The 18,259-nt window shown below is 37.3% G+C and overlaps 1 protein-coding gene across 4 annotated transcripts in view; it reads left to right on the top strand.

The window, feature by feature from the left end:
- Positions 1-6,238: 6,238 nt before the first annotated feature.
- NEDD1 (NEDD1 gamma-tubulin ring complex targeting factor) overlaps positions 6,239-18,259 on the top strand; it is a 48,294-nt gene continuing 36,273 nt past the window's right edge. For 2 of the 4 annotated variants that reach the window (XM_013054181.2, XM_004748486.3), the window contains exons 1-5: positions 6,239-6,323; positions 6,812-6,942; positions 8,568-8,711; positions 11,496-11,590; positions 15,771-15,887. In XM_013054181.2, coding sequence (XP_012909635.1) covers positions 8,576-8,711; positions 11,496-11,590; positions 15,771-15,887 — 348 coding nt within the window. In that variant the 5' untranslated portion in view covers positions 6,239-6,323; positions 6,812-6,942; positions 8,568-8,575. Of the gene's footprint in view, positions 6,324-6,811; positions 6,943-8,567; positions 8,747-11,495; positions 11,591-15,770; positions 15,888-18,259 lie in introns of those variants that run through there. The other 2 variants (XM_004748489.3, XM_013054183.2) reach the window with 2 other exon arrangements.

Raw genomic sequence — 18,259 nt, 5'->3', positions numbered from 1 at the left:
GATCAGAGCTGGGTACCGGGAAAACAAAAGAGGAGGAGACTCTTTCAACAATCTGGCCAAGAGTCAAGGATACTTTAAACCAAGATAATAGCAGTGGGGATGGGGAGAACTGGACAGATTTGAGAGTTATTCATGAACAGAATTAAGGGGGTTTAGTGAGGCCCTATTTGGGTGTTTGTGGGAAGGAGGGGAAGAAGAGGGGTAAGTCAGTATTGATTTGGCAATGTCTGATTTGAGCCATTGGGATGCTCCAAGGAGCTACAGAAGCCAGGACGGTTTGGCAGAGGGGAAGTAGGATGATTTGCTGGAGACAGCAGCACTTGAGTACATACGGCTCTGCACTCGGGTGAGGGATTTAGACTGGAGACATTCAGTCTTCATCCATTTACATAATCAACAAATGAGTGCTGAGCGCCTACTAGATCCCAGGCACTGGTCGAAGCACGGGGAGTACAGTAGCAAGGAAAAAGGGGCCAAAATTCTTATTTGTGTGGCCCTTTCAACTCCAATAAAGAAACTAAACAAACCAAACAAAGGTAAATAAATGCGTAGTATTGTAAAATGTCAAGTAGTTAGGTGCTTTGAAGAATTCAGGTAAGAAGAAAGAGCATGATGAGGTGTGGGGGTATTTTAGACAATGTAGTCTGGAGAAAAGAAGAGGTAAGAATTGAACACAAACCTGATAAAAGTGCCAGAAGGAGCTCCACGAAAGTCCTAGGGAACGGTGTGCAAAAAAGAACCATGTGGGGCAGCAGGGTCCCAAAGCAATGGGTGGTGGCAGTTGTGGGGAAGGGATGTAAATTTCCATGTCATAGGACCCCATTACTCCCCAGAAACTCTAAGTTATTAAATAAGTGTCATCTTGCTTCCTTTTGAAACTAATCCTGGCTCCTTAGGTGGTACTGACTCTTTCTTCCACTGAGACTCCCCAGCACTTGATAAATCTAGCAAGGGATATCATTTTATATCCCTAGTATGTGTTACCTTGGTATAATCGGAGCTTCTCCAAGGCAGGGATAATATTCATCTCTGTGACCGAAATCACCTAACCTGCACAGCTTCCTGGGAAGCTAGAGGACTCACAAATGTTCATTGACATTGCAATAATAACAAATAATGTAGCTTTTTGGCATATCCCTGAAAACCACTATAGAATATATTACGTAGCGGCTCTAACCTTTCTAAATCTTGACACCTTAAACTATGAATGGGTCAATATATTGTACTTACTTTTTTCTCTTTTTAAGTTTACTTTATTTAAAAGAGTCAGACATATTGGAAGAACTTAAAAAGAGGAACATAAAACCACAAGGCCAAAAAAAAAAAAAAAGAGTTCTTAGTCTTTATCCATCATTACCCACTTACAGCTCTCCCTGAGGCAACTTTTTTATGGAGTCATTTGGATTTCATCTCCAACTCTCTGAATAATAAGCTTATTTATTATAAGATTTTTTCAATTTTAGGATTTCTTATTAACTTTCTACCATAGAAGGCAGGGAATCAGTTCTCACAGAACCTAACTACATGCAAATGCGTACTTCCCGTCTCTCTGTCAATTCAAGATAGCTGAATCATAATTTTGGTTAAATTAAAATTCATGTTCATTTTCTATGATTATGGCAATATTACTCATCACAGAATTATATGGTATATTGTGGTTGCTATATCCATTTTTCCTTTCTTACCCAACTTTTTGTTTTTCTAGTGTTAGTTTTCTCTTACAGTTTGGCTGGTTGGTTGCTTTTCCAGTTTTTTATGTCTTCAATCACAAGATAAATCCTTTACATTCTCTCCCCCAGTTCTGCAGATCTCTTCATAACACAATTAAGCATGCGAGATATGTATGTGTATGAGTGTGTGTGTGTGTGTGTGTGTGTGTGTTTATTTTTGACAATAGTGCTTTTGGAGACTTTTGACCTGCTGTTTGGACTGATTGTTCTTTAAGCCCAGTGTCTGGCCGTTATCCTGGAATTTTCCTTCAGTGACATCCTGAGGACTCCCTTTACCTTTCTCAAGGTGGGTGCCCACTCTCCCTCTCTCTAGACTTGCTCCTTTGTTTTGGTGGCCCATCTCCTCAAATATCTTCCTCATAGGGTGTATGGGAGGTAAATTTGTTAAGATGTTACATGGCTGAAAATGTTTTTATTCCCTCACAGGTGAAGAGTAATAAATAGGACTACATAATTTTTGCTTAATAGTCTTTCTTTTTTGTTTTGCTCAAAAATATAAAGGGATTGTTCCATTGTTTTATAAATTCTAGTATTCCTGCTAGAATAGGAATGGCATGGAAGCCATTCAAATCCTTGAACCTTGTATAGTAACTTCTTTTCCCCCCCATTTGGGGAATGTTTAAAATTTCTTCAAGCCAATATTCTGAAATTTGACAGTAATGTATTTTGGTATGTCTTCTAAAGAAATAATTAATTTTGTTTTCCTAAGTCAAGGACATCACTTTATTTTTTAGGATCTGGAGCTCTTAGTTCCTGAACTTTGATAGATGTATTGAAACCACCACAAAAACCAAGGTAAAGAACTTTCCATCACCACCAACTGCTTCCTTGAATTCTCCATAGTCCATCCCTCCCACAACTCAGGCAAATACTATTCGGCTTTCTGTCACTGTGGACTAATTTGTGTCAGATCTACATTGACAGCAGGTATAGTTCTTTTGAATTTGTCTTTAAAAAAAAAAAATTGACAGTCTAGCAATATTCTCCATCTCATTAGTGTGATATATATAGCTCTCTATTTAAGACTTTAACTTCTCTCAGCAATGTTTTGTAGTTTTCAGTGCATCATTACTGAGTATATTTTATTAAATTAACTAAATATTTATGCTTTTGGGTGCTATTCGGAATGGGATTGTAATTTTTATTTCATTTTCCAATTGCTTATTGAGTATTTAGAAATGTTGCTCTATTTTTATAGGATTTTGCATAGGCCTTGCTAAATTTACTTATTGGTTTAGGAGCTTTTTAGCATATTTCTTACGATTTTCCAGTACATAATCATAATTGTCTGCAAATAAAGAGAATTTTGCTTCTTCCTGTACATTCTGTATGCTTTTCTTTTCTTTTCTTTTTTCTTTTCTTTTTTCTTTTCTTTTCTTTTCTTTTCTTTTCTTTTCTTTTCTTTTCTTTTTTTTCTTTTCTTTTCTTTTCTTTTCTTTCTGTCTCTTATTGCACCAGCAAGGGCCTCCAGAAGAATCTGAATAGTAGTTGTGAGACTGGGCATCCTTGTCTTGTTCTTGATCTTAGGAGAAAAGCATTCGTTTTTTGTTTGTTCGTTTTGTTTTTGCCATGAAGTATGGTCTGTTCTTGACCCAGGTGAGATATTTCCTGTTTATTTTCCTAGTTAGCTGAGACTTATTAATCATGAGTGAATACTGTTTTTTTCAAATGCTTTTGCTTTACCTATTGACATAATTATATGGGTATTCTTTCTCTTGTTAATATGGTGAATTATATAAACTAATTTTGGGAGGTTAAACTAACCTTCTATTTCTGGAATAAACTCCACTTGGTCACAATGTATAAACCTTTTTATGTGTTATTGGAATTAATTTGCATATATATTTAATTTGCATACATGTATAATTTTTGTGTGTATGAGAGATATGAGTCTAAAGTTATTTCTTGTAATGCCTTTGGTTTTAGTGCCAGACTATCCTTGAAAAAATAAGTTTAGAAGATACTCCCTCCTCTTCTCTTTTCAGCAGAAGTTTGTATTGGACTGGTATAATTTCTTTCTTATGTGTTTGGTAGAATTCAATGGTGAAGCCATTTGATCCTGGTATTTTCTTTTCTTTATTAGGAATGCAAATTCTGTAGTATACATAGGGGCTACTCATATTATCTCTCCTGTGTCAGTTTTAATATCTATGTATTTCAAGATATTTGTCCATTTAATTACCAAGTTTATTGTTATAAGGTTGTTCATATTTTTCCCTTACTATTTTTTGAAATTTCTTTTGGCTCTGTATTAATAGCCTCTCTTTCCCCTCTTCTATTGTTAACTTATGTTTTCTCTTTCTTCTTGATAAGTCTAGGTAGAGGTTTATCTACTTTATTAATCATTACAAAGATTCACCACCTGATTTCATCGGACTTTTTACTGTTCATTTGTTTTTAGCTTCATTGTTTTCTTTGTGTAATTTGCTCCTCTTTTTCTAGGTTCCTTAAGAGAGTCATGACTATTGACTTTGGAACTAATCCTTCCTTCCTTCTTTCTTTCCTTCTTCTTTTTTCATATAGAATAGTTAATAGTGTTCAGATCTTCCACATCTTATTGTTTTTCTTATTTGGATATTCTATCAGTTACTGAAAGAATTCTGTTAAAGTCTCCAACAATGATTCTGGATATGCTTTTTCTCCCTTTAATTAAGACATTTATTCTTCCTGTACTTTTTGTTTCTGTAGTCACATATCTATGTATAATTTATATAGCTTCTGGTTTTATTGACCTCATTTTCTCTAGAAATATTTCTTGTAATGATGTCTACTTTTGGAAACGTATATATGTTTATATACTTCATATATTAGTGGGGTTTCCAACATTCGGCTTCTATTGCTTATATTTTATAGATCTGAGGAAAGTAAGCACATAGGCAGAAGGGTAGGAACAGGAATGTCAGAACTGTCTCAAAACCATGTACGTTTTGATGAGGCCATGGCACCAGCAAGGAGGGGCAGTGGAGGTTAACTTTTGGCTCTTCATGCTATGTTTTAGCTCTTGACTATATAGCACAGTCTGTAGACTTATGGTTCTGGGTTTAACTCCTGTCCATACAATTTCTAAACTGTATGACCTCAGGCAAGTTAACTTAACCTCTGTTTCTTCACATGTAAAGCGGGGGACATGTAATAGTGTAATGTTTTTAGAAGGATGACTTATACATATGGTATATATATACAAATTATGTCTATGCATGCATACATATATGTTTAGTGAAGTATACATTCAATAAGTAATATGTATTGTCATATATATTTGTTACACCATACAGTATATAATATGTATTACATGACATGCATTATTATATTTTGTTGCATATATTCTAGTCTCAATTTTTTTTTTTTCTGGCTTTAACCTTTCAGAGATTTTAGTTGTCTTTTCTTCATTAGTAGCCCCAATTCTCCCTGCCTCTATTCCCATAGTCTTTCTTTTGGCCCCCTTCCCTGCCAAAATTGGATTTAATAAACTCAAGAACTGTAAACTATACAAGGGAGTTGCTGCTTGCTATCTTTCTCCTTTTGAGGCTTCCTATCAATCTTCACAACTTGGTTAGGATTTCAGTTTCTGCTCAGAAAAAATTGCATTCACAGTTTTCAAGTTTACTTGCAACATGGGTACAAGTAATTGGGGCTTATGTACCTAGTTCAGGAACCCACTCCTAGTTGACACATTTGTGATGAAAGAATAATAATACTGTTTGCAGAAGAAATGCCCCATAGTTATTATAAATATTCTCAGCAAAAATTGTCAGTAGAGCTTTAAAAAAAAAAAAAAAAAAGGACTCGGTATTGAAAACTCAGTTGGCAACTCTTTTTTCCATTCTGAGAAACTTCCCTTTCTGAATTCTCAACCAGATGGTGTTTGATGTTCCTGACCCTGTAGCACGATTAAGAAGAAAGATCCTGGGTTTTGAAGTCATATGTCTCAGACACTTACACTTTTGGTTATTTCTTAGCTTTTCTGAGCATACCTTCTGGTTTATAAATTGCATGGGGTTTTATCTGCTCTCCATGGTTTCCTCTTCAAGGAAGACTTTCTTAAACCCATACCCATGTTCATTTCCCTTTCATATATTTTTCATTCACCTGTTAGCTTTTCTTTGAAGCAACTGTCCGCTTCACTTTTAAATACGTAATTATTTATTAACGTCTCCCTCCCATACTGAACTGTAAGCTCCACGAGGCCAGGGACGACAACGTTCACCGTCTCCCTGCACTCCCAGGCTAAGCCCATCACGGCGCACCGAGTCTAGCCTAGAACCTGGCACAATCAGCGAACAAATGAACAACAAAGTCACATCTGCCAGTGCCCCGAGATCGTCGCTGGGACCTGGAAGGAGCTTCCCATCCCTCCAGTCCCCGCTCCAGCGGAGGGATCGCGACCGCCGCGGGGACCCTGCCCCGCCCCTGCCCCGCCCCTGCCTCGCCCCTGCCCAGCCAACCCGACACCCCCTCTGTGCAGCGCCTCTCCCCGTGACGCTACTTGCGGGCGGGACTTCCGGCCGCCGAAGTTTAACAGTCCGGGCGGGAGCCGGAAGCCCAGCGCCGGAGCGGGCCGCGCGGTGGCCCCCGGTGTACCGCGGCTGAGAGGTGAGGTTCCGGAGGGCCGGGGGGTTAGCTGGCCGCCGCTCGCCGCGTCTTTGCACAGTCCCGAACTCCGCCCTCCTTCCGGCCACCCCGGGGGCGCGTCGGAGGTCCCCGAGTCCCGCGCCGTGGCCGGTCCGGTGCTCTCTGGACAGTTGTCGGGCAGGGGCGCGGCAGCGGGTTTGGCGCGGAAGTGCCCGGGAGCCGCGGGGCCGGGGTCGCGCACCTCCGTCTGCGACAGTCACCGGCTCAGCCTGAGAGTGGTCCGGGCAGCTGGGGTGGGTGGGTTGGTGGCGGCTCTGCCGGGGGGTGTGCTGTCCCCGGGAAAGTTTGCCGCTTCTCCACCGGCCGCCTCCCCTTTTGTAAGCCCCTCCCCTACGGCTCGAATGCCTTTTGTAAGGTAACCCAGTCGAGCGGTGCTCCTGCAAGTAAATTAAAGTTGGAGAACTTAGGTTGAAACTAAGTATTGTAGTGATTTTTTTTCCCCCCTGTAGACGCTGTCCCTAAATTCGGGGTTGGCTGTGTTTTGCCGCCTTGTGTCCTGACAACTCACTTTGATGGGACCTTCTTTGAGAGACTGAGGAATGCCTCTCCCTTAAAGGTGCTCAGTTCTCAGAAGAGTGAGGTAGGTGGGCAGAGGGTCCCTTTTCCCGCTCCACTTGAAAAGAAGGAAACAGACCGTAAGTGACTGCCAGAGTCCCTGCCACCTAACTGTGGGGCAGATCCTTTGAACTCCTGTTTTCTGAGCCCGGACTTAAGTGATCTTTCCACACTGCCCCACACAGCTCAACAGGAATGGTCTGAGATTATAGTAAAGGCATTTTTCAGTTGTTCACTGGTTTTAAGAGACTCCCCCTTTCCAGCACTTAATTGTACCCTGAGTAGGGAACCAACACGTTACCGCATGTCAAGACACCAAATCCAAAGACAGCATGTCCACATTTCAACAGATGACTAACGGCTTTTGGTAATACTGTTTCCAAAGATGAAGCATAATGAACCACATACATGACTTTTCTAGTTAACAAAACTTTTAACCTTTTTATAAGCATGTTAAAAAATTTTTTTTTGTCTCTTGAGAATCAAAAGGCCTTGTAATTTATTATACCCTTAATTTGACCTCTGAAATAAGATACACTGGACACACATGTGATGCTTTGTTGGTGACTTGGGACTCTGTCTGTGACATCACTAGTACTGTGCTGTCCTCAACACTGAACACATCAGGAAGGTATGGAGGGTATATTTCTAGGCTCCTTTCCCTTCCTTTCCTCCATGTATTTTTGAGCATTTTTTTTCTGACTGGTCAAGCCATTAGTACTTGATGCCCTTAGAGTATCTGCCTAAAGCAGCTCCCTTACCTTCTGTTTTGTAGACTGCCTTGGTTTGTTAAATCACTTGTCAGAATTATGTATTTGAATTATATACTGTGAATAAACAGTACCATTGAGGTGTTGTAGAGCAAGTGTTAGTGTAGGGACTTAGTGATATCTCCTTTGGCTGTATTTACTAATTTTGGAGTTATAGGAAAAAACTGGAGTCACAGGATTCTAACTCTCAGGGATGCTACAGTTTTTTGGTACATTTTTAAGAGGTTTAGGAAGTTTTCTAGCTAACAGTTATTTGTTGAGCACCTACTGTGTGCCAGGAACATATCAAGACTGATAGTTAACAAGTCAAAACTCATTTTCAGGATCTTTGTTTTGTTTTAGTCAGGAGAGGAAGACATTATTATGAGAACAAGGAAGAGTTCCAAATAGCAGAAAGTGCTGCTAGGGGGTGGAGTGAAACTGCATCATACGCAACTGGTATGGGGCTGCTTTAGCCATGGTGGTCAGGGAAAGCTTTTCTGAGGAGACTAGCTGAAACTAGAGTGAGGTGAAGGAGATGACCTTGGGAAATCTGGGCAAAGAGCATTCCCAACAGAGCGGGTGGCAAGTGGAAAGATCGAGGCAAGAAAGAAGGCCTGTGAGTCTGGCGGCTATGGGGAAGAGAGGTAGGACAGTTACAATGAGGCCAGATCATGTAAGGCATGCCATGGAGGTTGGATTTCATTATAATTGCTGTGGAGAGCCTTTGAAAGGGTCAGCTGAGAGAATGTGATTTTAGAAGGATCGCTCTAGCTACTTTGTGGTGAACACACCTTCTGGAACAAAAGTGGACAGGTAGAGCCCCTTGATTTAGATTAGATCCTTCATTTTGGCCTATTCTTAAGTGTTTTTTAAATATATCGTTTTGAACTATTTGTAGGTGCAGTCATGCAGGAAAACCTCAGATTTGCTTCATCCGGAGATGATATTAAAATATGGGATGCTGCTTCTATGACATTGGTGGATAAATTCAGCCCACACACATCACCACATGGAATCAGCTCAATGTGTTGGAGCACCAATAGTATCCTTTTTTTTTAAATAACCACTTTTTGTTAGGTAAAATAACAATATCAATGAAACTTTTGCTTGTGACTAATAATAAGAAATATATTTTGCATAGCTGTGAAAGCTAGATATATAAAGTAGGGATTTAATAAATACATCATAGGAATACATACCTATATATGTATATAGGTATACACACACATGTATATATATATGCATATATATATAGAAACTGCTAGAACCAGACCATAGAATTAGTTTTGTTATCAATACTTTGTTGTTGAACCCAAATGGAATAAGGTAGGTAATGGTGGGAAAACTTCTGGATGGTTTTGGAATGAGTTTTTGCATCAACATTTGGCTATTTAAGGATCTGGTCTGCAAATTAAAGACAGAACTCAAAGACAGCAAAGTTGGGGAGGATATAAAAATTAAAATTGTCCAACATCCTTACCTTACTGATGTACTCTCTGTATTTCTCTTTTTTCTTTCTATGATGAAAATAGCCTGATCTCTCAGAGAAATTGTCTAGATTGAATTTTCCATGCTTTTTGTATTTCTGATTTATGCACTCCCTGTCTTAGTAAGTTCCTAAGTGTGGATAAAATAAGGGAGGAGATGAATCTTAGAAATCAGAATTTCTCAACCTTGCACTACTGACATTTTGGACTACATAATTCTTTGTTGTGGGGGCTCTTGTGTACACTGTAGGATGCTTGGAAATGTTCTTGGCCTTTCCCCACCAGAAACCAGTAGCTCTCAGTAGAGCCACTGCTGTAAAAAAATACTCTGGAAATGTTCTGTAAACTTGTTATGCTAGAAATTACCATTCTTTTGTATAACTTACACATATAGGCTGTTACTTAAAAAACAAATTAAATTTTAACACATGTCTGATTTTATCAGTATCAAATCATGAAATATTCTGTTTCCTGATGAAAGTAAAAATACTAAAGCTTTAAAATATGACTGATTTATGAACAAAAACAGAAGTTTTCATGCCCAACCAAATTATTCTTGCAAATATGTAACAGAAATGATGAATTTTCTTACTGAATTAAATTTACCTCTTTATCATTTCTTGATTTTGTGTTAAAGTGGCAAAATAAATTACTTTGGTGCTCTATTAATCAAACTCCTGGTGAAGGGAGTATATTTTTGAATGACTCTCCAGATAGGTACTGTGGGAAAAATGTTTTAAAGAGAGTGACAAATAAGCGAGGTTGCTTCTTTTTATTGTTAGCTTTTTATTATGTGTAAAGCTTAATTTCCCTATTACTTACTATATAAGAGAAAAGTAGCAATTCTGGATGGGATTTATTAGTTTGGGTTTATTTTTATTCCAAGAAGTTTTATTGGGAGTTGGCATTTGCTGATAAACCACTTAATGGTCTGTCGACAAAACTGATGTGACTATGAGGTTGTGTGGGATGACTTTTGGAAACTGGTCTTCTGTATAGTTTTATTGTATAAGTAAATACACAGTGGAAACTTTTGCAGATAGTCTTACTTCTAATGAGGCTTTGATCTCTTCCATAGACATTAGTTACCAAAGAACAAGGACTTCCCAGACTGAGCTACTTGGGGTCCACTTAGCATGGATTCCAAGAATGGGATTAAGAGTTAGGTACCAAGAAATGAGTTTTTGGCACTGTTAGGTAATGTTCCTCACTTTCTCACAATTCCTAAAACTACAAGAGAAATAAAAGGAGTAACTAGATTACCCTCTCATACTATCTTTGTTCAGTCCTTTTCTGTATTCTAAGGAGAAAAAGTAGTAGTAAACATAGGATGAAGCCAAAGAAAGGGAAATGATTTGTTCTTCTCCATGGTATAATATCTAGGTGGGAATGATTTTGTTTGAATCATGCATTATAATAAAATCACAATCAATGGTCTATTCATGAAATATACGAATGTTAAAGAAACCGCCCAAAGCAAGCTAGTTAAGATTTCATTGTTAAAAAGCAAAGATTTAAACTTCTGATATTTTAATTCATTATGACTCTCAAAATTAGGCTATTATTCTTGATTATATTGTATTTAATCTTTTTAATTTAAAAATAATTTACAGTGCTTTGTGTTTACTGATTGTTCTGCTTATAAGTTCTGTAAAACAAGGTACTGTAATTTTTAATTAAGTTAAATTTTAAAATAAGTAATTTTAAATTAAGTTTTTAATAAATTTAGCTTAATTTAAAATAATACTTTCCCACAGCATAAATAGTTGCTATTTAACCACAGTTATTTATATTTGCTATATTTACTGTGTTATTTATTCTTAATTTAAGAATGAAAGATTCTAATGTAAAAATTCTAGTTCTAAGACTATATCAGGCTTTATATTTTTAGTGGATGAACAGGAGACTAATATGAATATTTACTTCCTAGCTTAAATTGGTACCAAGAACTGTGTTAATAAATAACTATCTTGAGCGGTGTTTATAGATGAAAAGGCTGATTGATATTTGCTGATGTTACTTTTATCATGATCTCATTCTTGAAGGATAAAATTAGACCTTCTGGCCTGTTCTTTGAAAATGGAGTAGTATTTCACTTGGGTAAAATAGCTTTCAAGTAATAGAGCCAGAGAGGGTAGTTCTTCCCTGCGGTAGTAGTGAAGAGAATTAGTTTTAGTAATTAGTAACCTGAGCCATTTTTGAAAGCTGATGTATGAGCTGTATTCATTTGCTTGTCTTCTTAGGTTAGTTCACTTGCTTTTATCTTCCAATTCTTGCAGTAATAGCGTAGTGCTAGAGATGCTCCTGAATTGTTTGATGCTCCATAACTCTTCATTTAGATAACTTTCTTGTGACAGCGTCTTCCAGTGGCGACAAAATTGTTGTTTCACATTACAAAAATAAACCTTTTCTACTTTTCGAGCTTGGTGAAGGGGTAAGTGATTAAAAAAAAAAATTTTAAAAAACTCTTAGTTCTACTTTGGTGGTAACTGCTTCTAGTGGTGTGTGCAACTAAATTTATAAAGGTGTTTAAAAGTATTAGTTTTAACCGAAATTCAAAATAATACAGTACACTTAAAGAGGAGATAGGCACTGAAACATCTTCAGGTAAAATAATAACAGATCCTAAGGGAGCAATCAAGGACTTAGATTCTGTCAGCTGGTCACTTGCTTTCTCCATCTCCTCTGGAAGATTTCCTGGTGTTGCTGCCTTTTTAATACCGAAGTCCTAAACTCGGTCACCAGGTTGATTTGACCATTAGGGTCCTAATGATGTAGTCCTGTCCTTACTGATGTTGAGCTTAGGACCATTAGCTAAGGACCCCTGTGTGATGGTAGCTTCCGCTTTAGCTTCTGAGGTTACTGAGGGCCCTGCCTGAGTCTCCCCAAGCTCTCTTGGAACAGGGTGGTTTTGTCAACCTGAGCCTTGGTCCCTGAGCATTTAAGTGACGTTCTCACTGCATGTTGTTTTCTCATCTTTTTGTTTTATATGTTAATCCCTTTGATTCAGGATAATGATTGTGTCCTCATTTTTAGTCACACTCCTTGAAAGCTTTTTTTTTTTTTAAAGTAAGGTTTAACTAAAAAGGTACAAGTAGTTGATAGCTTGTTCTTAATTTAAGGTTCAAAGTTTTCATAGCAGGCCCTAAACCATTGAATTGTCATAATTTTACACACTGGAATGGGTAAGATAGCTCAATTAGAAAGAACACAGAAGAGCAATGGAGTATGAGCTCATCTACTTTAAAAAGGACTTGTGATTTCTATCCAACCTTTCCTAAAGGTAGGTGGGATTGACACAAGTATTACATCCAGCCCTCAAATGCTAGAGTCTGGTGCAGAGAATGCCTGCTGAGGGCAGATATGGAATTTGAGACACACTGCCAGTTCAAACTCAGTTAAGTAAAATTGAGGCAGAGAGCATCCCTGGTTGATAAGAGGTAAACTGTGCTCTTCAAGAACAGGCAGAACATCTTAGTCATTTTTGGACCTTGAGGTACTATCAAAGGTGTCAACAAACAAACATTTGTTGAATAGAGTATCAATATCAAAACAATCTCGATTTCTACTTACACTACAATATATATTGTGCTCCTTCTATACATTGTGCCTTAGAACAGTTTGGGGACTTTGCAATTGTTGTTGTTATTGAATTATGAAAATAGTAGATGATATTTAAAAATGTGACACAATTCTAAGGATTTTGTGACTATTCCACATCAGTTGCTGTAGCTAGTTCTCTTTCCTACAGTTAAGAAATCACATCAGAATACAGGTGGATGGGGGGCGACTAGGTGGTTCAGTTGATTAAGTGTCTGCCTTCAGCTCAGGTCACGATCTCAGGGTCCTGGGATGCAGCACCTTGTTGAGCCCCAGGCCCAGCAGGGTGTCTGTTTCTCCCTCTCCGTCTGCCCCTCCCCTCACTTGTACGCTTTCCCAAATAAATAAAATGTTTAATGAAAAGAAAGTATACAGGTGGGTAAAGTAAGGTCATTACTTATAATTTGAATCTGCTTTAACTTAATTTGCTTAAAGGAATATTTTGCAAATATTGGTTCTTTAGCCATTGTTAGTAATTTCTTATAACATATTAGTGTGTTGATCACTTTTGCTATATAGGATCCAAGTCCTATTATTCATGTGCCATTTGATATATGAGACCATTACTGCTTGGGCAGGGGAGATTCTATCTTACTTTAACACCGTTTTTAGAGTAGAACTTTAATTTTACATTTTTTTCTTTGATTTTGTATTTTAGCTCTTTAGAGTAGGTAAGTTGATAAACAGTAAAATAATGAATATCTTAGGCTACTCTATAACCTAGATGGTTGGCCAGCTTTTATTTTTAGACTTTAAAAACTTGACCCATTGCTTGTGTTATAGGGTACGGGATTCCTATAATCACACAATTTTCATTAATTATTTAAGTTCATTGGTTACATTAATAATACATTAATATAAAAAAAAAAGATCTTCTAACATCAGGGTAGGCCAGTTGAAAACATAGGTTTTGTTTTGAGTCCTTAATAATTTAAGGGTTTTTTTTTTTTTTTTTTTATAATTGGGGTACTAATATATTGATCTTTGATGGACACCATTCTTATTTTCCTTAAAGGTTATTTTGATAGCTCTTAGAAAACTCCTGATTTGTGGTAATAACTAGATTTTTTTTTTTAATATTTTATTTATTTATTTGAGAGAGAGAGAGCACAGAAAGGGGGAGGGGGGGAGTGGGTGGAGTTGGAGGGGCACAGGGAGAGCCAGACCCTGCTGAACAGGGAGCCTGATGTGGGGCTCAGCCCCAGGACCCTGAGATCATGACCTGGGCCAAAGGCAGATGCTCAACCGAGCCACCCAGGTGCCCCCAGATTCTAAATCATACTAGTCTGTGTAGACCAAAGTCAGTTCCTAGAATGGTGTCTATAAGGGAATTGTAGCAACTATATTGAAACATTGATGTAATGTGTTCCTGATATTTTTATATGTTAGTAATTTTTACTCCTAGTCCAAATTTCAGACCTGGAAGAAACCTTGGGGTAGGGAAAGGTTTCTTAGAAGAATCTAGTGCTCTCCTAGGGGATTGAGAGTACACTTAATCGTGATGACCATGAAATGGTCACTATACTGTACATCTGGAACTAATATACCACTGTATGTTAATTATACTGGAATTAAATTTTAAAAAAAAGCGCCCTTTTGAGCACAGGGTGTTTTTCAGATGTATGGACTTTATTTATCGAGCATGGTTATGGCCTTTGCACTAATGAAACTGACATTCTGGTGGAAGACAAGACAGTGAACTACTAAACAGAATACCCAGATAGTGATCAAGTTGCTACATAGAGAACTAAAATAAGATACAAAGTTAGCAAGTTACATTAGGTGACCAAGGGAGGGCCTAGAAAGAGTGGCTTTGAAGTTGCTGTTTTGTCGACCAGAAATCATTTAGCCAGTGTTGAAGGAATTTAGGTTTCCACGGAGGTAGAGAAGTGTTGAGGCAAATACAGGGCTGATAATGTTTAAGGAATGGAAGAAGGCCAGAGTGGCAGGAGAATTAGTGGGTGAGGAGGAGGATGGTGAGAGATGAAGTAGGGTTTGAAAGCCAGGTTAATGAGTTTGGAATTTATTCTAGGGCTGATTGGCATTGTTTAAATGGGAGAGTCATGATCTGATTTGCATTTTTTAAAGGTCATCCTGCTTGTGAAACCTAGAATGTAGGGGAGTCAGGTCAGAAGTGGGACAACCAGTTAGGAGGCTGCTGTTCTTGTGGTTCTGTGGGGTTCGGATTAGGGTGTTGGTAGCAGCAGTATGTTATGTTAGTGTGGGAATTCAAAGACTTACAGTAGATGGCAGGTAAGGAGAAGTAGTATCAAAGGTAATTCTGGACTGTTACCTTGAGAAACTGAGTGGATGGTCCCTTTTCAGACGTGAGGAAGAGTGTAGAGGTAGGTTCTGAGGATCTCATGTTTGAGTCTTGGGCTCCTTTGTAGGGGGACTCTGTTGTGAGATTTTTGGGCAAGTATCTTGTCCTCTTTACGAACTTTCCCAAGCCTCTACCTTCATCTCAGGTCATGGTCTCAGGGTCCTGGGATCGAGCCCCATATCGGGCTCTCTGCTTCTCAGCGAGCCTGCTTCCCTCTCCCTGCCTACTTGTGATCTCTGCCTCTGTCAAATAAATAAAATCTTTAAAAAATAAAAATAAAAAAAAATAAGGTCTCTTATGTTTAGTGTTTCCTGAGCTGTGGGCTGATTCTAGATTCAAGAATCAAGATACTCTGTGAAAATGCAAGAGTAGGTTTTACTAAGGGGCAATATAAGGGCAAGTAAGCCATGATGGGAGGCCAAGACTTGCTGGTGTTCCCTAAGCTTCCTCTGTCAGCTCTGTTCTATGGAGGAGAACACCGCTCTTGTTGAGTTCCTTTTGAAGCTTTTTGAACTCCTTTCAAGCTGTTGGATGCATGTGGAAGATGATGGGAGGTGAATCTGAGTCTTAGAGTGTTTGTAGCATTTAATTCCACAAATGTTTACAGAGTGCTCGCTAAGTGTTGGATGGGACTTGAAAGTCAGCTCTGGGCTCTGTTAAAGTAAGGTAACTTTTTTTCTTTCTTTAATAGCAAAAGCAAACATGTGTCAGTTTAAATTCCACATCTATGTATTTGGTAAGTGGAGGCCTGAATCACACTGTTAACATTTGGGATTTAAAATCAAAAAGAGTTCATCGATCTCTTAAGGTAAGCAACTTACTTTAAAAAAAAAAAAATCCTTGTAGTAATGAGTATCTTATGATGTTTAGAGTATTTGCCAAACTTTTTTGATTTTGAGCTTTTATGATAAAATAAGATGCTTCAGAATTGAAGTGAGATTTGTTAGGGAAAATAAAGATGATATTTAAGTCAAAAAATTTTTTTGGTATGTCACTAATGCATACTGTTGGTGTTTAAAACTTTTCCTCTGTTCTTTTCACTTAGTTCTGCTCTTTTTTCAGTGAACCACTTCCTTAATTTTTTCTAAAGTATGAGTTGTCATCAGAAATCTTTTTTTAAGTCTCTTTGAAAAAATGAGGGTGGTTTTGGGATGGCTGTAATCAACTTACTAATCAAAGTTGGGGGTTTGACTTCTTAGTTCTCTAATGTATATGGTTGTGGCTATTTGTGTTATTTTGTGTGTGTGTGTTTTCATCTTGGTAATGAACTATTTTATAAAATTATTATTTACAATTAGTGTTTCTTTAAATAATTAGCTCTCTGTAGTTTTAGAAAATAAAAATATTCATCACATGAAAGCTTCTGGGTTATGATGATTTTTTTGGAATTCTCCTTTTCACTATAATGTACTTCAAATATTTGGAAATTCACCTTTAAACTTAATTTTCATTTTCATATGCCTTTAAAAAACTTTTAATATGAAAAATTCTAGCCATATTAGTATACACATTCATCTGACTTTGATCATCAACTCATGGCCAATATTTTATATGTGCTCTTATCTACTCTATAATAAGATTACTATATAGGCTCACTGTCAGATTATTTTAAAGCAAATGCTAGACACATTATCATTTTGTTAATGTCAGATGTCATTGGGTTAATTCTTACTGAGGAAATTATATGTAGAAGAATGATTTTGTTTTAAACAGAAATATAATCCTGTAATTATTGCATAAAATATTACCTTTGGAAGTTCATTATTTTAGATATGAGCTAAACTTTGGAAAGCCTTATGGAAAATTGAAGTGTTGCCAATAATAAGAATCATTAACTCTTATTGAGTTATTTGATATGCCAGCCACTGTGCCTAACGTACGTTTATTCTTTGTGTCACAAGAATTCTGCAAAGCAGGTAGTACTATTTCTGTGAACCCGTGGAAAACACCGGCTCAAAAATATTAAAGAGCTTGTTCAGAATCAAACAGCTAGTAATGACAAAGATGAGTTACAAACTCAGATATTATCCATTGTTTAATTTTTTTAATTATAAAATTGAATTAAAGCTATTCAGAGGGATATACCTACTATGAAAGAGATTATTTTACAGAATTGAGAAGAGATTTGAAGGCTGTGGCCACTTCTGTCACATACTCTCATTTATTTTAGGAGCATCACTTACCCTAACTCTATGGCGTGGCATAATCCCACTTATTTTTCTATCCTCAGTTTTCCCAGTTACTTCAGATAGTTGTGTCTCTTCTCATTGTTTGCAACTCTTAGAGTACTTCATTTCTTTATTCATTCAGTTACCAAGTATTGACTGAGTAATTGCGATAGTGGGAAATCTAATCTTCACCTTTGGGTCTCTTCTCTGTGGTGCTCTCCCTGGAAACACAATTTCTGGCACTTGGTAGGTGCTTACTCAATATTTGCTGAATGACTTGTTTTCCACAGTTAAAATAAGGAAGATACCCGCTTCATTATAAAGTCATAGAAATTGTATTGGAACTCATGTTCATAATTTTCCAAATGGGACCTTTGTACTAAATAATCTGCTTTTTTCCTTCTCATCAGACAATTTTTCCTCAGGATAGCAATTTTTTTTTTTTAAGAGAGTATAATAAAGTTTAAAGATGCCTGTAGACATGCTCAAAGGACCATTTGAAAACATTGGATTTTAAGTAGAATATTATAGCTACTTTTCTTGATATTAATTAATCTAATTATTAGATACAAAAGTTAGTTTATTTATATTATTAAGATACAACAACAAACTGTTAAAAACTACACTTCTAACCCTGATCACTTTTCTATGCTTCTGCTAGATATCTCTAATTTGATGTTGGAAAATACAGTGCTTGTGAATCCCATTTGTTTAAAACCAGTTTTGTTTCCTCAAAGTGGATTCCTCTTTGGATTTGGAGACAGCCTTGTATAGAGAGGAAAATAGGCTTTGGGCTTTGACCTGGATTTGAATCTTGGATCTGCCACTTAGTAGTTATGTGAGCTTGCACAGATTTCTTAACCTTGTAGTGAACTTGTAGTTCATGTAGTGAACTTGTCCATGAAATGAGAAAAGTGAGCTTGCCTCCCAGGATTCTTCTAAAGTTGAATAAGAATTCATAATGTTCCCAGCAAATGAAAATAACTGCTGTTGTGTCTTAGCTATGCCTTGC

This window comes from Mustela putorius, unplaced genomic scaffold, assembly GCF_011764305.1.
Source record: "Mustela putorius furo isolate JIRA1106 unplaced genomic scaffold, ASM1176430v1.1 tig00000788_pilon_pilon_pilon, whole genome shotgun sequence".
In the NCBI taxonomy this organism is placed as follows: domain Eukaryota; kingdom Metazoa; phylum Chordata; class Mammalia; order Carnivora; family Mustelidae; genus Mustela; species Mustela putorius.
Note: the sequence above shows the minus strand (reverse complement) of the source record. Positions and strands in the feature narration are given on the sequence as shown.